We start from the raw sequence: 24,608 nt of genomic DNA, 5'->3' as shown, positions 1-24,608 counted from the left end.
TAGCCGAACCAGCCGGCGGTGAGATAGCTCTCACATCATATTTGCTGAATTCTGGTCACTGTCAAGCAAACAATGTACACTTATGAAACCATATCCAATCGTGCATGAGTCCGCCGCGTGAATGATCCGAAGCCGAGTGGCCCCCACGTCGGTCGAATCCACTCTACTCCACTCTCGTCCTCCCATTCGACTATCGACTCATGTAGGTACAACTGCTACAGAGATCATCTCATGGTATGACCAGGAGTCTAGCGATGGGTAGAAATATCCGCCTCAGCCAAGACTCGCCGCGAACCCGAGACGTCCGTATGATAGGTCCCCGTCGAGCTTTCGGGGGGCCAGGGCTGCAATACCACATGCATAGGGCTACTTTAGCTTGCTCCTTCTGCACCACATACGTACCGCAGCTGAGAAATCAGCTTCCACATAAGGTAGCGTCATCGTCGTGAAAGGGATTGGAAACATTCGAAGCTTCACACTTCTCGCGATCAATTCACCAAGACCAAGCATAAAACTTAACTCAAAAGGAGATCGTAAGGAGAGTAAGCCTGGCTTTCAAAACGAACTCGAGATACCACATCTATAGATAAATATGGCTTCGAAAGACACCACACAGCCGACCCAGGCAATAGTAGCCCACCCACTAGCCACAGAGAACGACACCCCAGGCGCAAACTGGCAATTCGAAAACATCCTCGTCCCAACCAAACCCAAAGACGGCGAACTCCTAATCTCCATGCTCGCCTCCGGCATCTGCCACTCGGACCTCACCCTCACCAGCGGCGGCCACTTCAAACTCCCACGCGTAGCCGGCCACGAGGGGGCAGGATACATCAAAGCACTGGGCCCGAACCTCACGAACAAGAATCTGAAGGAACGAGATCCGGTCTTGCTTAGTTTTAGATACTGTGGGCAATGCGTGAATTGCAAGAAAGGTCTACCGAGTTCGTGTGATGCGTTCGTTATGAATCTTGTTGGTCAGGACGATGCTTTCGTGTCTGAGAATGGGAAGGAGGGGATCAATGGATCTTTTTTTGGGCAGAGCAGTTTCGCGGGGTTGAGTGTTGTGCAGGAGAGTTGTGTGATACCTGCTAAGGATCTGATTGAGAATGAAGAGGAGTTGAAATTGTTCTCGCCGTTGGGCTGTGGGTATCAGACTGGGGCGGGAGCTGTGTTGAATATTGCTAAGCCGGGGAAGGAACAGAGTATTATGGTGGCGGGTCTGGGTGGGGTGGGATTAGCTGCGATTATGGTATGAAGAAGGCTATCCAGTCTATAGACAGCAGGTCGACCCTTCTTCAGACTTCAGTTAATGACAGGATAGGCTGCGAAAATCGCCGGCTGCCACGAAATCATCGGCATCGACCGCATAGCTTCTCGCGTTAAACTATGCGAAGAAGTAGGCGCAACAAAAGGCATCGATACCAGCGCCTCCGCAGACCTTACCAAGACACTAAAGGAACCTGCGAACGGTGGACGTGGACCAGACTTCTTCATCGATAGTGCGTACACCTTCTCTCTCGTAACATAAAAGGGAGCACCGCTAACACGAATGCACTCCAGCCACCGGCGCCCCAGCAGTCCTAGAAGCGGCTTACCATGCCCTCGCACCACGGGGCACGTTGATCTTCATAGGCGCTTCTATGGATCCGAAGGCGGGATGGTCGGTAGATTATCGGGTTGTGATGAAGGATGCTAAGAAGCTGGTGGGTTGTGTGGAGGGAGATAGTAATCCAGTGAAGGTAATATCCAGCTGTGCTCATGGGTAAGGGGGGAAAGAGGGAGTCGCATCGTGCTGACTGTGCCGTTGTTTCTAGTTCATCCCGCAGTTGGTCAAGTACTATCGTGAGGGTCGGTTTCCCATTGATAAGTTGACGAAGTACTACAAGGTCTGTTTTCTTTCGCGGCTCGATATGGGCTTCGACCTACAATGGTTGTCATTGTGCTGACTACCACGTAGGCTGCCGATTTCAAGACAGCGCTGCACGACATGCATGCTGGAGATGCTGTCAAGGTCGTGCTTGAGTGGTAGGGCCGCTTCCATGGATGCGGTTGAAGGGTATCAAGTAGCTACAAATCAAACAGTCAGTCCTATCTACATAAATCGACCTCAGCATCCTCAACGCCAATTTCGGCAAATCCACTCTCAACCTACCCACAACTGCCTGTGATCGTCCCGGTACGCAGCCATTGCATATATATTTTGTCCAGCCTGTACACCATGCCGTCCTATGTAAATGCATCTCTTGCTCTGCCTGTCATCTTCGCCGATCACGTAATATAAGACATCTTGCCATGATTACTGTCGAAGAAGTCGAACCAATCTCGAGCGGGTATATCTCTGTAAAGAAAGAAATCACGTTGGCATTTGATCGTCGTCTCAAAAGCAATCTCATACGCACGCGAAAGTAGAAGAAGTCACAGCATGGTATCTGTGGGCAAGAGTTGGGATTGAGCGGGTGGGATTTATTCGTACGTTAACCTATCATCCTCACCCAAAAGTCAGCAAAACTCTATACCCGGCCACTTTCGCTGGATGCGGAGGAAAGGCAGTACACTACCAAGCATTCCGATCCCAATTCGGATCCTGCACGAAGGAGCCAAGGACTCTACTCCCCGTCTGCAATAACGGATGGCCCACTACGATCTTCAGGAAGCGTTCTAGCCCTTTCCGTCGGTCCTCGATCACGCCGTCGTCGAAGCGGTTTAGGTAGACTTTCCCGGGGAGGGGTGGGATGCTAACGCGGGCGGATTCCCGCTCGAGGAGGTCGCGGAAGACTTCGAAGTCGCTGTATCGCCGGCGTACTTCGGATTGGCGGAGTTTGAAGGCGGGGATGTTGGTGCGGAGGCGGATGAGGTAGGTTGTGTAGCGTGACGAGGGGGAGGCGGTGGGTTGGTGGGTTTGGGGGTTGGATACCTAGATGTGGGGGTTGTACGTGAGTATCTCGTACAGTATCAAGGATGAGATATGTGGCACAGTCCGTACCTCTATCTCCAGAAAGTTCTCTGGTACGCCGTATATCTCTTCAAAGCTCTGGGTGTGTGATTGGTGACCTGTCGATGCGAAACCTGTCGGTATGGCCCATCCCCCATGCTGCTTTCCTTGCGCCGATGATTGTGGGTTGTCTTGTGGCTCCGGCCGAGGATCGACTCGCTGCATCGTGTCGTCAAATCTGGGAGAGCGCCTTCCTATCTCGTCGCAGCTTGCGATGTATGTACACGTCGAGCTTCTGTGATCGGTCAATCGCTTATTTGTTGCGCAGTGCTGATCACAAGACTGTTTGGCGTGGTGCAATCCATGTTACCAGACTGACCCCGCCACAATTAAGCTTTGTCCACGTGCTGGATGTGGGGCTCGATGATCACAGTTACTGCTTTGGGAAGTAACTATTCTGTGGTTACTCGATAACCAGACTCGATACATCTAGCTAGCCATGGCAAAGTATCAGCGCTCAGCAGCATGCTGTCACACACCCGCTATCATCGGCCCTGCCTACACAGCCAAGGGCGAATTTATCAAAACCAATGGCGTTGATTTCTACACAGCCGGTCCCGCCGGAGCCAACAAGGCAATCTTCATAATCTACAACATCTTTGGCTATAGTAGCCAGACTCTAGAAGGTGCAGACAAGCTAGCCGAGCACTATAGAATCTTCATGCCAGATTCTTCGAAGGTAAGCTTGCGCCCCTAGACTGGATGCCCATGGATGGCGGGCCGCCGGACGAGGACAAGATGGAGGAATTTTGTGATGGGCCTGGGGAGACGCAGCGGACGCTGCGAAGGATAGAGAGTTTGATTGTGAAGTTTCAGAAAATGTATCCTAAGATTCGACATTGGGGTCTTGTTGGCTATTGCTGGGGCGGCTACGTGAGTATATTACTTCTGTATCACTACATGGTGCAGCGATAACCAGCTTTTTGTAGATCGTCAACTTCGCCATCGACAAGGATAGTAGGTTTCAGGCCGCTGTACAATGTCATACTGGCTGGCCTCCTGGTGTCGATGTCGCACAAACCGTTTCGGCCCCTCTGCTTGCTCTGAATTCCAGAGATGAGCCGGAGACGGATTATCGGGAGTTCAAGCAGGCCTGCAATTCGAGAACAGGTTTGTCGACTTTCCGAATATGGTTCATGGGTGGCTGTCCGCTCGTGGAGACCTCAGTAAGCAGAGTGTAAGGAAGGAGTTTGATCGGGGTTATGGTATGATGCTAGAGTGGTTTGAGAAGTATTTGTAGTCATTCATCTTCGAATCTGAGAGCGGCTGGGATGGGCCTGCGCTAAAGAATCCCGACGTGAGGCCTACCTCATGCTCGATCCACGATTATTCGGGTATCGACGTTAGCAGAGCATTCGTCACTCCATACTGACAGGCCTTATCATCGCCTTGCACCACACGCTATCGCAGGCTGACTGCAACTTCTAGCACGCTCACATATCGTATACGCGTCTCTGGTATTGGTTCCTGTTTGCTGAGTGCAGGGTCTGTCGTATCGCCCGTTGCTCCATCAGCAGCTGTCGTCATCTGGTTCAATGCCGACGACTTGCTGACTGCGGACCCTCCATCATTGGCGCTCTGGTCCTGCTCAACGCTTCCTTCCTGCTCTACTACCGTGGCACCCATACTCGTATCCACCTCCCCGGTAACATTGCCGCGATCCACAACACCGCCCTCCTGCCGATCATGTCCCTGGTCCTCTACCCCTTCCTCCTCATTAAGCTCAATATCATCAACAGCTCCGACACTCCCAGTCCTAAGTCGAACCAAATACTCCTCCCTCTGCTGAAACCACAACCCCAGCTCCATAGCCTTCTGTATCGCCTTCCCACTAGCTTTGATCACGACCTCTTCACCAGCACCCTCCACATCATCGTCAACAGTCCCACCTTTCCGCCTTTTGCTTTTCAGTCGCTCGACTTCCTTGGCAATGCCTAGGACCTCGTCAGGATCGTCGCGGCCGCGTTTCATCTTGTTGCTAGATAGTCTCGCATTTGTCGTTGCAGCTTGGACGAGTCGCTTGTCTGAGAGCTTGAGTAGTTTCTCCACACGCTTGACTGTTGATAGGAATGGTGTGCGGGCTGAGACGTAGACGACTTTCTGTTGTGATGCGCCTGCGTAAGGCGATGGTATAGCAGGACGAAGGAGAGGTCGCTTGTGGACTTTTGCGTCTGTTTCGGTGGTTAGCATAGTCCTTGGAGAGGAAGAAGATGATACTTGCTTGTTGGTAGTTTTGTTAACTTCTTGTGTTCTGACTTGGACACGCGATATCGTGGCCTCCAGGCCTTAGGTGTGGCTGCTACCTCTGCCATGGTGTCGATATCAAGAACGTGCAGGTGACGAGTAGAGACATGTGTGTTAAGCTCAAGTGGTCACGCGGATTGCGGGTCAAACGTTCCTGCATTGCAGATCTGGAGGCGGGCCGGAAGTGCTTGCATGGCACGAACCCTCCACCACAGACGATCTACTTGAGAGATATATCACTTCAACAATGCTACTTCGTCACATACATCTACCAGGACTGACATCCTACACCCGAGCAGGCAAGCTCCAGGACAAACTCGTCGCCGCTTTTCTGGCTCATAAAGCGAGCCAAGGTACCACTCCTGCGCCACCCCCGACAATCATCACAGCAGAGTTCGAAAAAGTCTATACGTGCGGCAGACGAGAGATCGGGACCGTGTCTGAGGCTCAGAAGAACTACCTAACTGAGACAACACAATGGGGTACAGCAAGCTTCCATGAAGCTCTACGTGGCGGCCAAACTACCTTCCATGGTCCAGGGCAACTAATCGCATATCCCATCCTCGACCTCAAGCACCATGGCCTTACTCCACGTTGCTGGATTCATCTGCTTGAGAGCTGTGTCATTGCCACTTGTGCTCATTATGGCGTCACGGCCATGAGGACGGAGAACCCCGGTGTTTGGGTTAGTGAGCAGGAGAAGATCTGTGCTTTGGGAGTGCATCTCAGACGGAACATTACTAGTCATGGTATTGGACTTAATGTGAGTACTGAGTTGGGCTGGTTCAAGCGGATCGTGGCGTGTGGGCTTGAGGGCAAGTCAACTACGAGTCTACTGGCACAGGGCATTTCGCCGCGCCCTACCGTACAGCAAGTAGGTGACGTGTTCGTGCGGGACCTCGTCAGGGAGTTGCGAGATGTGGATGGTGTTGAGATGGTTGACGAGAGCAATCCGTGAACTCGTGGTTCTGTGACTCGCAAAAGTCAAGAGATGGGCTTGACCATTCACAATCAACGTATTGGTAGCTCACCATCCCGACTACATGGATGCGACCACCGTCACCTCTAGGCTTTACAAGCTTCGAGTTGTCCTCCGGCTGCTCCCATCGCAATTATGGTGCGCTATACTTATAGCAAAGCTCCGGCCTCATACCCTCGACTATGCCAGACTACAACTCTGAACATTCTCATTTGCACCACAAGTCAAGATGGGGTTTACGGATGCGATGCAAGATTTCAAGCGTCGGATGGGCGTCAACTCACCCGCACAGCAAAGCCTCTACCAAAACTCACACAGGAGACCAAGCACCAGAGGCAAGGAAAGGTTGGCCATGAATGAGCTTGATCTCGCCCATAGCGGTATCGACCCGTCAAATCAGAGCCAAGCCGAAGCTCGACTGCGCGCGGCACGCATGCTGGAACTGTGGCAGCCGCCGTCTCCTCGGCCTGTCTCAAGAAGATCTACCAACGGCGCGCCACCAACAAGGAGTGAAGCTGGGCCCTCGATAAGACCTGCGAGGAAGTTCCAGGACGAAAGCAAGGATAATCGAGAACACGATGTGACTACCGAGCAGCGAGAGAGGTTAGGCCGGGAGGATGCACTGATCCGCACATACGCCTTGAGCAACCCGGCAACGCGACGGTTCATGGCCGGACTCTTTGAGAATGTCATCGGTCGCACGCCAGTGGTACAACGGGATATCCAGTTAGCGGCGATTATGTATACTAGGATCATGGAGGAGGAGCAAGTCGATTCGCAGTACTTGTGTCGAAGAGAGAGCATGGTGCGAGATTTGAAGGAGGTTATGTGCAAGCTTGAAGCGGATCCTGAGGATGATGCTTGGAGGCGGAGTGAGATTATACTTCAGGAGTGCTATCGTGAGACTTGGGATCCAGTAGGAGGGAGAGGAGCCGAGGGTTGTTCTGGTGCTGCGAGAAGGCCAGTGCAGAGATCGAGTCGAGAGAGCGATGTGCGAATTGCTGCCTATACCATTGATGCCACAAGGGTACCCGATAAGAAGCGCCCAAATGCGCCGTGCCCACGACTCGAACCATCCGCTCTCCTCATGGCTAAGAACAAAGGAGAGGATGCCGAAGAACACGACTTATACCACCACACCCTCAAAGACATCGCCAAACTCCCCCGCCCATCCCCAACTTCCGGACCTCTGACCCGCGACTTCGCCCTATCCGCTTCTAAAGCAACAGCCACGCCCGAAGCGATCAATGCCTCCAGATCATCGTTCTCCCAAAATGAGGAAAAGACAGAACGTCTCCGCCAATCCTTCGACGCAGCAAAACAAAGCAAAGAAGCCTGGCTAGCTGCTCTTGCCGCCGAGGACGCCGCGATATTCCGTCATTATCCGCCCGAGGACCTGGAGCAAGCGCGTCTTGCCCAGCTTGCGGCAGAGGACTCATCTCGCGACTTCGTGGGAAAGGGTAAGGGTCGAGCTGTCCCTGTCCCTCTCCCTGCTTCTGCACGACCCAGCTCTAGTTCTGCTTCAGGAAGATCCACGGGTCTGTACGGAGTAATCGAGCACCGACATTCCGAGAATCTTGCCGCTGCTGCTAGATCATCACAGAGTAACATGGACAAAGCAGCAGAGCCTACAAAAGCGGTCATTTTGCCTGAATTTACTAGTTTGGCACTGAAGAGACGAGGCCGGATCATGGCGCCGCAAATTCCGGTTCTTACTTCCGGTTCTGGCTTCGGGGGTGCGAGGAATAAGTCTGATGGCGGAGAAGAGGAGGATAAGGGTGTGCGGCGGACGAGCTTACTGGCTGATTCGCCGGTATCTCCCATCGCTGCGAAGAATTGACGACGGCAATCGAGACCCTGGGTCTTCAGCGGACTGCGTGGCTGATGGTGTCGGGTATGAGATGGATGTCCTGACTGAAAGGCCTAGAGTGGGTTGAGCGCTGCGTGGCAGGTAGTGCGGGATCGCCTGATGGAGTCTTTGCTGACTATGACCAGGACAGAATTGATGGAGATACACATAGAGACACGGTCGGCACTACAGGCTCTTGGCCCTGATTGTGCTGTATTCGTCCAAGGTGACTTGTTGCGGATATTACGTGCTATGATAGACGAAGCTAGACTCGGATGCTGAAACTTTGGATAGACATTATCTGACAATTTATGCTAGATAATGTCCAAGCTAGGGTACGAGCGATTTCTGTTCATCACTCACACACCATCAATGTCGCTTTCCCCGGTCACCCAAAAGCTCGTCGTGTCATTACTCGTCACGAAGTAGCATGTTCATCGTCCTCCAAGGCTTGACGTCCGTGCCTCCACCGCATTGAGCATCTTGGCAATTGATCGTAACAGGATTGGTATGGGACAATGTTCTCCTGAATGTGGTCGGTAGCGCGGGATGCCCAGCACTCTGGATCGCGGATATAGCAGGACCTGGCGCAAGTGGGATGAGGCAATCGATCAGGTCTGGCTTCTCGCACATCCGGACCAGGGAAGATACAAAGGGCGTGCTGTCTGGTGGATGCACCTTGAATACGGCTGTAGAATAAGGGTAAGTCGTTACCGTCGTGGTCGTGGTGGTGATTGCTGGCGGCGCGTCCTCGGCATTGTTGATTTCCTTGTCGGAGCATGCAGAGCCGGGCACACCACAGAAGTTGATGAGACCGCCACTGTGTGAAGGGAGGGTGCTGCGCGGGACGAGGACGGGGGCTGACGCTGTCGTGGTCGCGACGGCGGTCGTCACGTAAAGTGTGCTTGTGAGGATTGATTCTGGTTCCTTGGTTGCTGGAGTATCGAAGAATTTGCCAGGACAAGCCATGCCAGCGACAACGCCGCAAGGTCCAACAGTGTGATGCGTGATTTGCTGAGATTGCCATGGGACTTGTGAATGAGGTTTAGGTGGCGGCGAAGGAGGCTCGGTCTGGTAAGGTGAAAGGGCTGCAATCTGAGCATCGCGCTTGTAGACAGTCTTGAGCGTGGTGGGTGCAAGAACAGGGAGGTCGGCGGAGAAAGTCTTGCCGGCTTTCGGACCGTCAGGATTAAAGTTAAGAGTGCTTGCTGTGGCGGATAAGGTTGACTCTTTCAGCCACCAGGCGGAGGTAGTTTGATCTGCGTATAGAATGCCGGACCCCCGAGTAGTACGAGCTGCAAGACGACGGTAGCCCACGCACTCCATAGCAGGGGTGAGGCCGTCAAACTCGCCCAGGTAGTAACACAGTGACACTACGCAGCCATGAAAGCGCTGGACACGTTAGCCGAAGCTTCAGTGATTTGTAGCTTCGGGTGTGTTTCTCACCTCGTAGTTCTCAAGACTGTTACACATACAGGCGGTCTGGTTGTCAGTACTGGCCGAGCAACCGCTCTCACGTTGAGACTCCCACCAGCAATTGTAGGTGCAGTCTAGACAGCATTAGCACGGCATTGGACCATATCGCGAGAGGTACCTACCCGTGACTGTGTCGCGAGCCAGCAGGATCTCCGTTTTGGCGGCATCTGCACCTCGTCAGCAACGATCCTCCGCCGTGTCAGCATTGGAGAAGCGTACTAGCACTTGCAGTGGCGAAGAGCACGATGACTGCGAGGAGCGCCATGAAAACGCGCAAAAGCTTGTTGATCGTCATCTTGTCCGTTGAACCGACAGAATCGGAGGTTGGAATGATATGGACGAGTGTTGATGCTAGAAAGAGTGACGAAGGTGAGCGTTGTGAGAGAGATGAGGACCAATGGTTGAGAAGTGACGGTGAGATAGGGACCTTTACCGCTAAGCTGTGGCAATATCCGAGTGAGGTAAGAACGTCTCATCGCGCCTGCCATAGTGAGATGTGTTCGCCACGTGCGCTTCACCGCCATGTACAAAGCTGGAGACTTGACACGACAGCAGCAGTGATGTGGCGACAGTGCCTCCTTGGCAGGCATAGATGGTACAAGGTCTCGCCGTTCAAAAGAATAGCAGCTCAATCGCCTCGCCACCTTCCACCCCATACCGCTCCTTGAATTCCGCCCTCGCCAGCAGTTGCACCACTGGACCCTGCGTCTCCTTCATATCAAGCACCCCCCTCTTCTTCTGATCAATATGCGAAGCATCAACCACAATCCTCTCCAGCCCATCCACCTTCAATGTTCCATCATCCAGCAGATCGATAATCCTCTGCGGCGTCCCCACCCCAATCCCCATCCTCGACTTCTGCACCATCTCGACCGCCTCCTTCATCTTGATGTGCTTCGCGAACAGCTTCGTCACCATGCAATCCTTCGTCTGAAATCTCCGCAACGCACGAGTCAGATCTGCTGCTCTCAGCCCTGCCCCAGCTACCACCAAAGTATGCGGGCTGCCTTTCTCCTCGGACGCTTCTGACAGCCTGGGACCTTTCTTCTTCTTCCTCCGAGGCGCGGCATAGAGCTCCACGTAGTCGGCCAGATTCTCCGTCGCTCTTGATTTCTTGAAAGTGCTCGTGTCTTTGATCGCTCGTTCTGTGATGTGAATGTCTTCTGCTTCAACTGAGCTCAGATCTGGTTGAAATCTCTTCGTTCTTTGCGCCAAGTGGTCGGCAAGAAGTCTGCTGTCCATGTGCGCGATCGCATGATTGACGCCTAGCTGCAGATCGAGAGCTTCGTCGTCCACATCCTTCGGCTTCTTGGTCTGCTTTCGCTTCTTCGCTGCTCGTTTGCTCTCCGGTTTTGCATCTTCATCTTCTCGTTTTCGCTTGGTGAGGCTTTGTGGTGGAGGAGTACCAGAGTCGGAGAACTGCTCGACGAGTGGTACGCCGCCATGATTATCCTCTGAATCAGACATGGTTGTGTTGCGATATATTTCTTGCGACAAAATACCAGGGATTTTGTACAGAGAAAGTCGAGAGTGAGCGGACTTGTCGGCCGCAAGAGCCGCATCTCGAGATTTCTCCTACGTATGCGCCTCGACAGAAAGAATTTCTTCGATACAGCACATAGTGAGCCAAGATGCTCACCGAACGCTTCATAGCGTCTATTGGCGTCCCAGAGAAAGCTCCAACAACAAACATCATCAAAGACGCTGGCATTTTCATCCACGAATTCCAACCACTTAACCAGCAACGAGCAGTCTTCAAGAAAAGCGCCACAGCACCGAACTATCTCGCTGTGAGCGAAAGTCACATCTTCGCAGCACAAACGGGCCGATCGGTCGTTCATGTCTACAACCGGGAGAAAGGCAATCATGAGGCTACAGTGCCTTTCACCGAACGAATCACCTGCATTACTCTGGTCTGCGATGATACTGTCCTGGCTCTAGGTACAGCGGAGGGCAGAATCTTTCTATGGGAGGTAGCGACTGGACGACAAGTCACGACGTCCCAAGCACATCTACAAGCTGTGACCGTCTTAGTCGCAGAACCAACCTCGAACTTTCTGCTATCCGGTTCGGCTGACTCTACAGTCCATGTATGGTCTGTCGCTGGTCTCTTGTCCTTTGCCAACACTGGAACACAAGACCTGACACCGTTGAGGACTTTCACCTCTCACCGCGCAGAAGTGACTGCGCTAGCAGTTGGCCATAGCTCCAGCTTCAGCAATTTTGCTGTTTCTGCTTCGAAGGATCAGACTTGCTTGATCTGGGACTTCCATACTGGCAATATCTTGCGGACATACTTGCTACCGGCCTTACCGACATGTCTGACGCTCGATGCGGCGGATAGAGCGGTATATCTTGGTTACGAGGACGGCAGTCTACAACAGCTTGACCTCTACTCTTCGTCTGACGACTCGAAAACATATTTACGAGCAGTACAGGCCGATGCTGAGTCGACTGCAGCACTCCAACCACTCGAGAGCTCCCGATGGCGATCACCAGAGACCTCGAAGGGAGCGGTATACAGTCTCAGCCTGTCCTTCGATAGCTGTACCCTCATCTCGGGCCATCAATCTGGAACGATCATGGCTTGGGATGTGGCGACTGGTCGCGCCCAAGCCAACTTCCTACAAACCCCTCTACCCGGCCCTGTCACGAACCTGGCTTTCCTCCCAGTGACTGGTTTCGCCAGTGAAGCCATGCCGGCCATTCGAGTATTCGCGGTCGTGAAGCCGAAATTTGGGGCCTTTGACAGCAGTAACGGGACGGTACCTGGCAATTATGCTCTCAATGTGGAGCTATGTTCCACGAGCAAGATCCCGGAAGCTCGTGATGGGAAACCTCAGTCACGGTTCCAGCAGGCTTTGACAGCATCGACATTCTCACCAGACCTCCTAGACGAAGGCCTTGCCGAACTCGCTTCGTGGAACAATCGGACTTTGCCTACGGCGAACGATCATGTTGAGGGTGAGTCGGACGACTTCATGGCTCTTGATGGTGGTGAGACCGAGACTCAGCAGCCTTCACTGGAGAAGCAGAATGCAGCTCTTAAGGCTCAATTGGACGCTATGCGTAGGCTTCAGACTGCGAGTTTTGATAAGATAGAGAAGCTTGACGGCGAGCGCAAAGCTTTGTTGCGACAGGAACAGGATCGACTGCGGAAGCGTGGTGCTGAGAGAACGAATGGCGCGGGTGGAGCGCTGTCGTCTAGCGAGGATGAGAGTATGGCCGATGACGATTGACGAGTATCTCCATCTTATCATGGGCTAAAGAAGTCAGGCCAGATTTGCGATTGGTTGAAGTAAGGCGCAGAATTGCCAGAAAGGGATTCTACTTACCCAAACTTTGGCCCACGCGATCTGCTACATTCCATGCCCCACGAACGCAGCCACATATTTGTTTGGACACTGGCGGGCAGGAATGAGTACTTGACATCACTTCAGTCATGCTTTACACCATTGAGATCGACAAGGCTGTTCGAATTGAAGGCCGAGTCGCTCGGTTCAGGCATTCGACTTCTACGACAGCCATGGCAGGAATATGGCTATGCAGTGTTTTAGCAGCTATCACGCTGGTCGACGGCCATCGTATCGCCGCACGGCACCCACACAAGGCCGTTGGGCTGAAGCGACGACTGGAAATACCACCTATCAAGGGACCGCCGCCAGACATTAGTATGGCAACAACGACCACTGGGAGCGTTCTAACGATTATCACACCATCGCCAGGAGCATCGCCTGTACCTGTGACAGAGCAAAGCCAGCTCGTCAAGTCGTACGTCCCACAGTACACACTTTGCGAGCTGCCACCAGTAGCTTTCTCCCCAGTAACACTGGCACCATCTGCTCACCCATCGACGGCTCGATACCACAATTACTCCATCTCGATTCCACCAGGAAATGGCACCTGCTCGACTGTCTATAGCGCAACCCAGACGATGGTCTGCGCGACCACCCTCAGTGACCTCGTGACCACATACCCGGTCACGAATTGCGCACAGAAAATCACCTTCTCCAGCCAGTACGGCTACACTCTGGTGACACCAATCCCGACGGGCAACATTAGCAACGCCACCTATCCCTTCGCGAACAGCACTTCTAACGCCACAGCCACCATAACCCCCGCACCCACCCTCGAAACGAAAACAACCTACTACCTCGCCCCCTGGCAATCCCTAACAGCCGCCACAGCCCCCAAAAACATCATACAAGAAATATGCTCCACCGTCCCCGCCCCACCCGAAATCGGCATCATAAACGAATGCGTGACAAAATACTACATCTGGCACACCTCCCTCGTCACCCACATGACGACCCTCACCACCTCCCTCAACATCAGCACCGTTATCCCGGGCCCCAGCGGCGTCGTCATCTGGGACCAGGTCGTGGCAAATGTGACGGAGGCGTTGACGACGTTTGAGATGACGACGACGTTGGAGCAGGCGTTCCAGACGCATTTTACTACTACGCATGAGATTAGTGCCAGTTTTAGTACCGGGCCAACGGTTAGTCAGACTTTAACTGTGGTGCTTGCTACGCCTACGGCTACGGGTACTGCTTCGTGAGTATTTGTGCCGGGGTTTGACTCGTGTGCCAGTACAGGAGTGGCTGATTATACGCGTAGAGATGATGAGACCACTACGACTACGATTCATGTTACGAGTACGACGTATATCAGGACGAGAACTGTCACGCTTCCCTCGGCGACTGCTTCGGTCTGAGTGAGTATTGCTTGGTTAGCGAGTGGACTGCCTAACATGGATGGGCAAACAGCAATGTGGTGAGCAAGCAAATGTGAGCTGAAAGATGGTGACTGGGTTGACTTCTGATGGTATATTATGGTGATGATCAGTACAGGTAGTGTCTTATAGCTTGCGTACTTCTTCTTACACTATTTATTGACTGCTGTTGGGACAGATGTTTAGGCTTCACTGTGCCCACGGTCACCATGCATAAAATTAATCGACTTTGGACGTGGCTTTCTTCCAAACTTCCTTTCCGACCACACCCTTGAGGTTCTGAACAGTTACTTATCATCGTTACTTCTGCCTCATACTTTGCACCCACCGACAGGCTCCAAGCTTCTGATCAATACCTGTCATGTCTTCTGCCACCCCTCCGTCACCACCGAGCTACTGCGAAACCTCAGGGCCCGCTCAATATGCCCGACATATTGAGCAGTCGCCACCCAGCTCGCGCTCCAAGCCCACTTGTACCGATGACAAGGGCCAGCCATCGATCCACGGGCCAGTAATCCGAGACTTTGCCTACGATCACCATGGTCAGAGCACAAGGAGTCAACGCCGTCCGTCCAAACTAACCACGATCAAGCTTGGACCCGGTATCTACACGAGGACATGCCTGGACTATGCGGAGCTGAAGATACAAGATCTCGGGCCCAGTCCTGGGTTGTACCGGCATCTGCCTGGGTTCCCGATACATGTCTCCGGCACAGTCAGGACATCGGAGAGCCGGGGAAGTGAGCGTGGTAATGGTTCCCAATCTGGACGATGATGGAGTGATGCTTTGCTGACTTTGTATACGTAGCACAGTTGGCGCGCACCCATCAATCTCATCACTCTCAACAGGATGGTCACACCTGTCATGACCGCCAAGAACGAAGACAGAGGCGGCAGACCCTGCGCGAATACCGCACCGCCATCCATCTCGCCATCGCCGCCGAGATCATGCTAGTCATCGTAGCAGGCGGGCTGGTAGTAATCCACGCTTCTGCGATTGCAGATGCCGCGACTTCGCGTGCTCATCATGCCCTTTTGGTATTGCGACAATGCGTGCCAAATACGAGCAGCATAGCCTGGACCGACTGGTCAGCCGGAACTCTTGTGCTGGCTGGATTCGCGGCAGGTGTAGCGGGCTTCAGCATGGTGGGTGTGGCTGTTTTGATACTGTTCTCGTGGGTCGGCGGGAGTGGTGTTGAGGCGGCAGTTCTATCCACAGTGACGAGTGAGTTGACGACGAGTGTCACCTCGACGTCCACCATGCTGCCGGCCTCGGCCACTATGGCCACGATTCCCGGGGTATACAACATTACGCTCCTGCCAAACGTGACTTTGAGTGGTCCATACCAAGCAGATATCTCAGCGGGATCCTGCTACTACCCCAACTGCGTCTACGACACCGTCAACTCAGCCGGCTCCATAGTCTTGCCCGAGAGCTTGCTTAGATTGTTTGTGTACACAAGCACCTTCTTGGTCGTGATCTGGGCCGTCTGCAAAGCCGCCTTTGCCGTCCAAGCCATGATGAACGAGCAAGTTCAGCGGGTCGAGCAGGTCGCGCAAATAAAGCAAGCCAAGCAGATCGAGAAATTCGAGCAAGCATCCCTCCCACCGCCAGAACTCGACATGGAGGCCGATGAGGTCTTCGAGTACGAGACTGGCATGAACAAGGAGACCATCTTCCCGCTCCGAACCTCAGAGTCGAACGATGCCGCGAGGCTGAGCAAGAGGCAGAAGCGCACTCCCTCCGCAATCGGCACGAGCCGTTCGAGAAGTGACGGCAGGGTGTGCACGCTCAAGAAGCGCAAGGTCGTGGTTCCGCGTCGCACGCTGGACGTTGATGAAAGGGTTTATTTCATGCACTACCCTCCTCGTGCAGTCGAGCAGGACTTTCGCTCGTCGCTGTGAGGCGTTGCAGCGATGTAGCCTCTCAAGATAACGTCTGCTGTCGAAAGGTTATCTGAATGTAAGGAACGCGTCGAGGCAGTGCCGCCTACCTTTACGACCTTCATGTAGCATGACACAACGCCCACCAAACACAGTCCATAGTTCTCATCGAGTCATAATACTCCATAGTCAATCCCCTACCATCCCGTATTCCTCCTCACCCCCCCAACTCTCCCCCGTGTAACAGGCTTCTTAACAACCATCCACATCATCACCGCCGTAGCCGCACTTAAACTAAACCACGTGAAAATATACTGCACATGATTATTCCTCAGATTCACCTCCGCCGGCCGGCCAATCGGCACCCCCTTGTCCTTCCGATCCAGACTCATGAGTAGATCCGCAGCCATCGTCTCCTCGATCCAAACCGGCTGACTCCCAACATGTTCAGCCATCTGATAGACATCCGGGAAGTGCCACAGATTCCTCCCCGGATCATTCTCCGGCGTGAAGGAGTTCTTCTTCCACGGCTCCCGCAACAACCCCTGTACCACCACCTCCCCCGTCGGCAGACCCTCTCTTCGCTTCCCCTGCGCAGCCTTCTCCTTACTAATCCAGCCCCGATTCACCAACACCGTCGAATTCCCCTGGAAACCCCTAAACTCCCCCCGTCTATCCAACGGCGTAACAACCAAGAACCCATCCTCCCCGTCGAACAACCGCGGCCCAATCAGCATCTCCCCCTCGTGCCTAAACACCCCGCGGGCATATACCCGTCTGTAATCGAATTCGTGGATCATATCGGGATCTATCTGCGGTGGGAGCGGGAGGGGGTCCCGGACTAAGCGGTCTTCGAAGCGGGCGACTAGGTCGGTTTTCCAGGTTAGGCGTTGGACTTGCCAGCATCCCAAGGCGAAGGAGATGAGGGGAATTGAGGCGAGGAGTGCCAGGCCGTAGCGGTTGTGTTTTCGGCCGGAGCGGACTAGAGTCGGGGGGTTGTCGACGATGGATTTGAAGGTTGGGTCGTCGGCGGGTTGGTGGTTGGATTGGTGGCGGCGGAGGAGAGGTTGTAGTGGTTTCCGAGGGCCAGGGTGGAGACATTGTTGGCAGATGAAGGGGGGGCGGGAGGTTGTGAGGGTCCGGGTAGGAGGTTTTCGGACTGAAGCCCGCCATAAGGGCCTTGATTTGTCCATAATCCTTTTGCCTGGAGGATGCACTTCAGTCTGGTTTAGAGTCGATGATATATATGCGGAGCTCCGGGAATTCACATGCTTACACATTGGTCCGTGCATAGATGACGGAATGGGGATACATACATCTACCTAGACTAACCCGCACCATCTTCCATAATAAGAAGGAACGCACAGCAATGGCAGGTAACAGTATCTTCCACCCCGGAGACCTCCAATCTGGCATCTCCACCGCCATCCAACAACACAAACTCGTCGCCTGCTTCATCCGGGGCGACGACAACCCCACATCTTCATTATGGGAACAGGAATGGCTGGCCGAATACGCGGAGATTATTGCCGAGAAAGCTGTGTTGCTAAGGATAGAACATGGGAGTCAGGAAGCTGGGTTCTTGGGGGCATTTTGTACGATTGAGAGGGCGCCGGCGTTGGTGGTAATACATAATGGGCGGGTGCTGGAGAAACTGGGGGCGGAGGTGGGGAAGGAGGAGTGGGAGGAGAGGGTGTTGGGAGCGTTGGGGCTTGGGGGTGGGATCGAGGAGGAGGAGGAGGAGGTGGAGGAGAAGAGGGTGGGGGAGAAGGAGGTCAAGCTGGGAGATGATACGGCTACGGGTGATGTTGCACAGGCTGTCTCTCAGGCTTCGGCCGCCGTCACATCTGCTCTCTTCCCCCAGTCGTCGTCATCATCGTCGTCAACATCACAACCACAATCGCAATTACAACAAGAATCGTCTCAAACACCCACCACTCTCTTCCCCGACCGCTCCGCCCGCCTGGAAGCCGAGAAGGCGCAAAGAGATGCCGACGAGAAAGCAGCACGCACAGCACGACAAGAGGCCCGACGAAAAGAAGCCGAAGAAGCGTACCAACACCACCGAGGCGACAAAGGCAAAGGCCGAGCTACAGATGCTCCCGCGACGGGGGATCCTGATAAAGCCCGCGCAAGAGACGCCTGGCTGTACCAACAGAAACTGCGGAAGGACGAGGCGAAGAAGGAGAAAGAGAGAATACTAGAGCGTATCGAAGCGGATAAAGCAGAACGGCGCCTTCGTGCTCAGCGGGCGAAAGAACCCACCTCCTCAGCAGAAGCACAGGAGTCTCCACTCCCTCAATCCCGCCTCGCAGCCCAAACCCGCTCAGCAGGCGCAAGCGGAACCTGCGCCCTCCTCATCCGCCTCTTCGACGGCTCCTCCGTGCGCGGCAAATTCTCCACCTCCAACACCCTCGGTCGAGACGTCCGAAACTGGATCAAGGAACAAGCTCCTCAGGGCAGTGGAGGGGCGGATATCCCGTTTACCTTCCGGCAGATCCTGGCTCCGAGGCCGAGTCGGAGTATTGAGATGAGTGAGGAGTTTCACACCCTGGCTGATTTGGAACTGGTGCCTAATGCTACGCTTGTCCTTGTTCCTGTTGCGGGGAGCGTGTCTGCTTATGCCGGTGCTGTGGGAGTGGGGGGAGATGGATCTTGGCTAGGCTGGGGCTATGGCCTTGCTTCTTCCGCTGCGCAACGGGCTTCGTATTTCCTTCCGTCTTTTTCACGCTTATATCTCGGTGGGACGGGGGATCCGGAGGAGAGGGGGAACTCGGAGGGGGCGGCGCAGGCCGGGGCGGATAGTAGTAGTGCTGGCGCAGAAGGGATCGGTCTTGGTGCTGGTGCTATTGGGGGGAGGGTGAGGGTGAAGACCTTGGCGGATCAACGGGCGGAAGCGGCGAAGAGGCAGAAGAGGACGGAGTTTTATAATGGGAATTCCTCCGCTTTCGAGGGCAGGAAGGGGGATGACGGGGAGGATGATGAAGTCGCAAAGTGAAACTCGGGCGGCGGCGACAAGACTCCAAGGCTCGATTCGATGTTGGCGTGGCAAAATCCGTGCGCATTCTTCCGAGGACGGCGAGCTGGGCTAGCCTTTCAATGTAGGGATATATGTACGACTACGACTACCATATCATCACGACCAAATGATGATGTATGTTCCTAAGCATGGTCCACAAGCACCACCTCCCTCATCTCCCCCTCAAACCCTCCTCCCCCGATCGTCTGCAACGGCGCCGTCATAGCCATATTCGCCCAAATGAAAAACTCCCCATTCACCCCCAACTTAGTCGTGAACTCCATTTCCTTCCCTCCATCAACAGAGAAGAATGTCTGGTTCCCTCTCCCGATCAAAGTCGCCTGACTCCAACTGTTGAGGGGGAGGGTATAGTTTAGCGCAAAGGCATTTCCGGCGGAAATCATCATTACTTGCGTGCTTGTGCCGTTGCCTAGTCGGAGCTGACTGTCCGGGCCGGTAAAGAGGGGGACGTTGTAAACGGATGGATTGAGGGAGAAGGAGAGGGTGTAGTTTTTTCCTTTGGAGGTTAGGGGGGTGGTGAGGGTGCATGTGCCGTCGAAGAGGAGGCTGGACTTTGCTGTGGTTGTGCAGTTGGTGTGGCCATTATAGTTGTTTCCTGAGAGATCTTGCACGATGCCGTTGTCGCAGTCTTTGGTGAGGTCGTATTTCAGGATCGTGGACGATTTGGACGGGATAGTGCGGTCCAGATTCTGGCCCGGCGCAGCCGCTTGCAATTTCTCGAAAATGGCATCATATTGCTCCTCCTTCAATTTACCACCCCATTGCTTATCCGCTAATGCTGGAAGCCCATTTCGCCACGCATCGTATGCTTCCAGGTACGTGGAAGTATTATACCCGTAATCGTTCCACTGAGCTGCGATATGGCCAGGCACGTACGGACTATCGCGAGGTGGGTTGTTCGTAGCATTATTAGGATCGAAGATATTAGGTGCGAAGGCTCCACCGAGAGGGTTGCCGTGGAAGATGAGGGTTTTGTTGAGTTGTTGGGCGTAGCTTCCTGAGTATTTTTGGACGAGGTAAAAGTGGTCGTCGGAGTTGATCACGCTGTATTGGTTGTTGATGTAGTCGAAGACTGGGTTATCTGCTCGATGTTAGAGATTTCTTATGGCCATATGCTTCGATCAGGATGAACGTACCTTCAAAGAACTCCCAGTGCTGGATCGTGACATCTTTGCTGATATTGTTGGTGTAGTTCGCTTGCGGCGGGAAAGTGCCCCAGATACGTACCGATTTCCCGGAAACGCTGCGGATGAAGTCGTTCATTGCGTTCACGAAAGTGTTGTACACAACAGCCAGCGCATTTTTGCTTAGCTGCGAGTCCACGTATTCATCAGCGCCGATGTGGACGACCTTCGACTGGAACCAAGGCAGGAACGTCTTCCAGATCGTCTCCATTTGAGGTATCGTGTCCGGGTTCGAAATGTTGAGCAGATCAATTTGTCCTTCTAGTGCCAACTCAGGCTTCCATTGTGATATGACCAGAGCATGGCCTGGTGCTTCTATTTCTGGAATGACAGTCACGCCTCGAGCAGCGCAGGCGGATTGTATGTGGTCAAAGTCCTGTAGAGTGTAAGATTCATTGGCATACTTGTTCAGCCCAGCAACAGCAGGGTCATCGGATAGTAGTCGGAATCGAGCGTACAGCTCGAGCTGCCGCTCCAGAGAGTAGATGTCGACGTTGTTGTACAAATTATCACTGAGATGCAAGTGAAATGTATTTTGTTTCCAAAATGACGTCCAGTTGCACATCTCGACCAAGAAGGATGGTGGGTAGTAATGCCGGCCAGCATCGAGCTGATCAAAGCATTAGCTAGAGAGTCATATCCAAATGAAGGACAAGATGCGTACGAAGACACCTCTCGTGTTCCATCCTGGACTGTCGACACCCGAACCAGTCGATATACTCCCATTCTGTAGCACAGCCTGCTGTAAGAGCGTCCTTGTACCCCACCAGACACCAAGAGGACTAGCTCCAGTCACAGTGATATTGTTTTCAGTGATATCGAGTCTGTAAGCTTCAGATGTCCATCGACCGGCGGCGTCAACGAAGTCCGAGCAGTTGTCGAGGGTAAGTATGATGGACAGCGCTTTCGTCTCGTGCCAGTGCCCTAGACCACACGACCGTCCTGTAATGTGGGTGAGATCTTCTTGGAACGTTCGCGCAAAGTCGTTGAGAGTTGGTGGAATTAGTGTCCAGCCGTTTGTGTCCGTAGCATTGCCATAGCGAGGGTCTACAACGATCGATTGAGTCTGATGAAAGTCGTAGTGTCCTGCTGCTGAAGTGACAAATGGTACAGTCGGTATACCGACCAGATCAGCTACCGTCAAAGAGCAGCAAAGACTGATGGTCAACCAAGCTGTGATTCCTGCCATGGCTGCAGAATATGGACAGGAGATTCTCTGTTATTAAACACAAGAAGAAACAGTACTTAGCCCGGTCTCTTATCAATATGGGAAGTAGCATAATAGGATTCAGATAGTCTGCTGCAACATACTGATTGTATGCGCCATGATCGACTTTGGTCAATGGTACTGTAGCGAGGTGGTGTTGCGGGTGGGGCTTGATGGCTGAGGGGTACCTGCATGGTCGTGGGCTCGGACAAGCAATAGCCGGCACTGATACGAGTGCTCGAAGTCTATCGATGAACTGACGTTACAGAACACGGGTCGTGTACTCATGTCTCTCGAATTGTGACGATGTAATGGTACGTTCGTGCCGATGCAGACATGATTATACAGTACAGTGGTCTGGCGACTGCTTCGAGGTTCGACGAGAAGGTGCTGCCGTGGGTCGGCGAGCCAGTGATTTTCCGAAGAGGAAAGGAACTCCCAGCCATAGCACTCGTGATCGATTCGCATGGTCGTAGATTAGCTCGAGGCTGAAGGAGGAAGCCAGAACTCGGGACGTGAAGATGACAGCCATCGGCTCCACTCTTTGGCCCGAATCTTCGATTTTCGTGCCAGCGCTCGGGACAACGTCGACATCATCATCACTTCGGCTCGACCATATCAATAACTATATGGGAGCACTTGAAGTCCACATGGGAGCATTATTATGGCTTTGACGGAACACAGCTCGGAGCTGCACACCTTGCTCGACAAGCTTGATGACCTATGGGAGCAGCACCTCAACCTCGTAGATGTATACCAGGAGGCTCAGACTGCTTTGGCCAAACACTTGAGCAAGGTCGACATATCCAACACACTTTGATCGCGCGTTCCAAGCCTGACATATTTGTAGGGCCACTTCTCCCTCGCCCAGGCGAACTTTAGATCTCCTGGTCGAGGTCGCTACGGAAAGGACTATTATGACGAACGTATGAAGCCATCCAGAGTAGCTCGTATCAAAGAGAGTAAGGACGGCCGCCTGGAACTCTCCGTTCACGAGACGAAGATAAGGACGAAGACAGTGCCTTCCGCCACGATAGCTCTGGAGAAGCTGTCCCTAGGTGCATCTGCGCAGTTACCCACGCCTTCCAACAGTCCGGAGCCAGAGGCAGAGAAACCAGAAGCGGAATCTGGTGACCACGACGAACCAGATGAGACGACCAAGGATGATACTGTCCCAGAAGCACAGTCGACTCCGCGAGATCCACTACACTGGTTCGGCATACTTGTCCCACAGGAGCTACGAGCGGCACAGTCGTCCTTCTCTACTGCTACGGACGGACCAGTGATCGATGCTGTGAATGCATCTCGTCGACTGCGTGAGTCAGAGGTTGAGATTGGAAGGACAAGGAAGTCGATTAAGAAGGCTGAAAAGGCTACGACTGGGTTGCGCGAACAGTCTGCTCAAGTGGTATAAAAAGCAGAAGCAACACGTGGAGAGGGGAATCGTGATGAAGCATCAGATATCTGATCCTGAGCTCGACTGCCGTGCGCTCAAGCAAAAGCATCAGCAACCACCTTCTCAACCTCCCTCCGACTCATCTCCCTAACACCAAGAAGCTCATTATCATTCTTGCCACTAAAATCGCCCCCGTAGCCCTCAGTATAGATACTAGGATACAACAAGTCAACCATGATCTTCCCCAGCTCCTCACCCGAAGGACTATTGCCCAGCGCCGCCATCGCCTTCTGATACCAGTCCTCCGAAGTCACTCTCTCGACCTTCCAGTCTTCTGTCCCACTGCCTTTCTTCGCCATTTGAAGGAGCTCATTTTGCGTGATAACTGTGTCTTGGACGTAGACGGCGCGATTCTTGGTCTTATCGAGATGCTGGAAGACGCCTACCACGGCTTTTGCTACGGTGGCTAGGGTTGTGGTGCTGAACGGCTGTTCGCCTTGGTCGAAGATCGTGATTGAGTGCTCTTTCATCTTGAGCAGGAAGTCGTATTGCAGGCCCCAGTCGAGGAAGACGCCGTTGCGGACCATTGTGTAAGTGAAATTTGGGTTTGCTTTCGCGGTTTCAATCATCTTGGCCTCAGTCGCTGCTTTGTAGCCGTATACTGGCAGTGCGCGAGTCTTGGAATTGGCCATATTCGACCCAAACTCCGCTGGTAGGAAACGCTGGACTCCGGCATTGGCGGCGGCTTCAATTAGTGGGTTTTGTTCTCCCGTGGCTGTAGAGGTGATTGTTGAGACGACGCCGAGGTGGTTTTGCAAGGCGGCAGAGAGGGAGGAGACAGAAGTGTAGTCGACTGTTGCGTACTTGACGTCCGCGTCGGATGGAAGGTCCAGTGATTTGGGCTGCGAGGAGCGAGTGAGGACTGTGACGGGGTAGGATGCTGCGACCAGAGCGCGGATGACATGGACGCCTAGGCTGCCTGCGCCGGCTACCGCTATGCGTTGGGTTGAGGAGGGCATGATTGTGGAGTGATGTAGACGAGTACAACGTTGATGGAAAGTTGGCTTGTTTGATTGGGAATGTGTCTAAACCGTACATATATGTGCTCTCAAGCGGTCAGTGGAGTCTGGAGGTTATTGCACACTACACCATGGCAATGGAGTCGGTAAGCATTGCAATACCAGCGGTGGATGTAGCTCGATCCATAACTATGTCCGTCGTGAGGTGTCCACATCACCTCAGATGAACTCCCAACCGACCATTGTGGTTGGTCGCCGGAGCTACAAAAAAATTGTTACAGCCAGTCCCGCTTTGTAATCCTGGCTTTCGGCCCCGACTGGAGGTAACACAGCCGGCTGTACCTGCAGCAAGATCCAACTTGACCTAGATGAGCGACTCACCAGAACAATCCTTCCCAAAATGGAAAGGCCCAATTATGTGAGGCGCATTTATGGTGTTTGATATGGTGTAAAGATGCTGCATTGACCAGCCATACTCGACTGCTTGGCCTTCTTTGGAATATCGGCTGTTAAGCGAAGTCTCGGCAGCCGCTACGGCAACGTCAGACATGCCAGACGCACTTACCGCTTGATCAAAGGTCTGGAGAGCGGACTTGCCCT

The 24,608-nt window shown here is 53.5% G+C and overlaps 15 protein-coding genes across 15 annotated transcripts; 8 read left to right on the top strand and 7 right to left on the bottom strand.

Annotated features, from left to right (window-relative positions):
* Positions 1 to 592: 592 nt before the first annotated feature.
* LTS14_006820 (uncharacterized protein) lies at positions 593 to 2,032 on the top strand (the record flags this gene model as incomplete). The annotated part of the gene is made up of 5 exons (XM_064839513.1): positions 593 to 1,252; positions 1,325 to 1,502; positions 1,564 to 1,742; positions 1,818 to 1,889; positions 1,961 to 2,032. The coding sequence occupies 5 exons, from the start codon at positions 593 to 595 to the stop codon at positions 2,030 to 2,032; spliced, it is 1,161 nt and encodes a 386-aa protein (XP_064692756.1).
* A 525-nt stretch (positions 2,033 to 2,557) lies between these two features.
* On the bottom strand, positions 2,558 to 3,160 carry SNX3 (Sorting nexin-3; the record flags this gene model as incomplete). The annotated part of the gene is made up of 2 exons (XM_064839512.1): positions 2,558 to 2,917; positions 2,987 to 3,160. The coding sequence occupies 2 exons, from the start codon at positions 3,158 to 3,160 to the stop codon at positions 2,558 to 2,560; spliced, it is 534 nt and encodes a 177-aa protein (XP_064692755.1).
* A 537-nt stretch (positions 3,161 to 3,697) lies between these two features.
* LTS14_006818 (uncharacterized protein) lies at positions 3,698 to 4,176 on the top strand (the record flags this gene model as incomplete). The annotated part of the gene is made up of 2 exons (XM_064839511.1): positions 3,698 to 3,868; positions 3,925 to 4,176. 2 exons carry the CDS (start codon positions 3,698 to 3,700, stop codon positions 4,174 to 4,176), a joined length of 423 nt encoding a protein of 140 aa, XP_064692754.1.
* A 220-nt stretch (positions 4,177 to 4,396) lies between these two features.
* Positions 4,397 to 5,307, bottom strand: LTS14_006817 (uncharacterized protein; the record flags this gene model as incomplete). The annotated part of the gene is made up of 2 exons (XM_064839510.1): positions 4,397 to 5,189; positions 5,252 to 5,307. 2 exons carry the CDS (start codon positions 5,305 to 5,307, stop codon positions 4,397 to 4,399), a joined length of 849 nt encoding a protein of 282 aa, XP_064692753.1.
* Positions 5,308 to 5,486: 179 nt separating this feature from the next.
* LTS14_006816 (uncharacterized protein) lies at positions 5,487 to 6,197 on the top strand (the record flags this gene model as incomplete). The annotated part of the gene is made up of 1 exon (XM_064839509.1): positions 5,487 to 6,197. The coding sequence occupies one exon, from the start codon at positions 5,487 to 5,489 to the stop codon at positions 6,195 to 6,197; it is 711 nt and encodes a 236-aa protein (XP_064692752.1).
* A 250-nt stretch (positions 6,198 to 6,447) lies between these two features.
* Positions 6,448 to 8,058, top strand: LTS14_006815 (uncharacterized protein; the record flags this gene model as incomplete). Its single annotated transcript, XM_064839508.1, has 2 exons — positions 6,448 to 7,678; positions 7,745 to 8,058. The coding sequence occupies 2 exons, from the start codon at positions 6,448 to 6,450 to the stop codon at positions 8,056 to 8,058; spliced, it is 1,545 nt and encodes a 514-aa protein (XP_064692751.1).
* A 420-nt stretch (positions 8,059 to 8,478) lies between these two features.
* Positions 8,479 to 9,838, bottom strand: LTS14_006814 (uncharacterized protein; the record flags this gene model as incomplete). The annotated part of the gene is made up of 4 exons (XM_064839507.1): positions 8,479 to 9,459; positions 9,514 to 9,617; positions 9,666 to 9,710; positions 9,763 to 9,838. 4 exons carry the CDS (start codon positions 9,836 to 9,838, stop codon positions 8,479 to 8,481), a joined length of 1,206 nt encoding a protein of 401 aa, XP_064692750.1.
* A 317-nt stretch (positions 9,839 to 10,155) lies between these two features.
* Positions 10,156 to 11,010, bottom strand: cms1 (the record flags this gene model as incomplete). Its single annotated transcript, XM_064839506.1, has 1 exon — positions 10,156 to 11,010. One exon carries the CDS (start codon positions 11,008 to 11,010, stop codon positions 10,156 to 10,158), a length of 855 nt encoding a protein of 284 aa, XP_064692749.1.
* A 164-nt stretch (positions 11,011 to 11,174) lies between these two features.
* IPI3 (Pre-rRNA-processing protein ipi3) lies at positions 11,175 to 14,104 on the top strand (the record flags this gene model as incomplete). The annotated part of the gene is made up of 2 exons (XM_064839505.1): positions 11,175 to 12,762; positions 12,984 to 14,104. The coding sequence occupies 2 exons, from the start codon at positions 11,175 to 11,177 to the stop codon at positions 14,102 to 14,104; spliced, it is 2,709 nt and encodes a 902-aa protein (XP_064692748.1).
* A 535-nt stretch (positions 14,105 to 14,639) lies between these two features.
* On the top strand, positions 14,640 to 16,183 carry LTS14_006811 (uncharacterized protein; the record flags this gene model as incomplete). Its single annotated transcript, XM_064839504.1, has 2 exons — positions 14,640 to 15,018; positions 15,087 to 16,183. 2 exons carry the CDS (start codon positions 14,640 to 14,642, stop codon positions 16,181 to 16,183), a joined length of 1,476 nt encoding a protein of 491 aa, XP_064692747.1.
* Positions 16,184 to 16,359: 176 nt separating this feature from the next.
* On the bottom strand, positions 16,360 to 17,355 carry SHY1 (surf-like protein; the record flags this gene model as incomplete). The annotated part of the gene is made up of 1 exon (XM_064839503.1): positions 16,360 to 17,355. The coding sequence occupies one exon, from the start codon at positions 17,353 to 17,355 to the stop codon at positions 16,360 to 16,362; it is 996 nt and encodes a 331-aa protein (XP_064692746.1).
* A 176-nt stretch (positions 17,356 to 17,531) lies between these two features.
* Positions 17,532 to 19,160, top strand: LTS14_006809 (uncharacterized protein; the record flags this gene model as incomplete). The annotated part of the gene is made up of 1 exon (XM_064839502.1): positions 17,532 to 19,160. One exon carries the CDS (start codon positions 17,532 to 17,534, stop codon positions 19,158 to 19,160), a length of 1,629 nt encoding a protein of 542 aa, XP_064692745.1.
* Positions 19,161 to 19,324: 164 nt separating this feature from the next.
* On the bottom strand, positions 19,325 to 21,575 carry LTS14_006808 (uncharacterized protein; the record flags this gene model as incomplete). The annotated part of the gene is made up of 3 exons (XM_064839501.1): positions 19,325 to 20,283; positions 20,339 to 20,996; positions 21,051 to 21,575. The coding sequence occupies 3 exons, from the start codon at positions 21,573 to 21,575 to the stop codon at positions 19,325 to 19,327; spliced, it is 2,142 nt and encodes a 713-aa protein (XP_064692744.1).
* A 682-nt stretch (positions 21,576 to 22,257) lies between these two features.
* Positions 22,258 to 23,007, top strand: LTS14_006807 (uncharacterized protein; the record flags this gene model as incomplete). The annotated part of the gene is made up of 2 exons (XM_064839500.1): positions 22,258 to 22,389; positions 22,444 to 23,007. The coding sequence occupies 2 exons, from the start codon at positions 22,258 to 22,260 to the stop codon at positions 23,005 to 23,007; spliced, it is 696 nt and encodes a 231-aa protein (XP_064692743.1).
* A 77-nt stretch (positions 23,008 to 23,084) lies between these two features.
* On the bottom strand, positions 23,085 to 24,008 carry LTS14_006806 (uncharacterized protein; the record flags this gene model as incomplete). Its single annotated transcript, XM_064839499.1, has 1 exon — positions 23,085 to 24,008. The coding sequence occupies one exon, from the start codon at positions 24,006 to 24,008 to the stop codon at positions 23,085 to 23,087; it is 924 nt and encodes a 307-aa protein (XP_064692742.1).
* Between the last annotated feature and the right edge of the window lie 600 nt (positions 24,009 to 24,608).

The sequence above is a fragment of the Recurvomyces mirabilis genome, assembly GCF_035927965.1.
Source record: "Recurvomyces mirabilis strain CCFEE 5264 chromosome Unknown scaffold_18, whole genome shotgun sequence".
Lineage (NCBI taxonomy): Eukaryota > Fungi > Ascomycota > Dothideomycetes > Mycosphaerellales > Teratosphaeriaceae > Recurvomyces > Recurvomyces mirabilis.
This window is presented reverse-complemented; position numbering and strand designations above follow the sequence as displayed.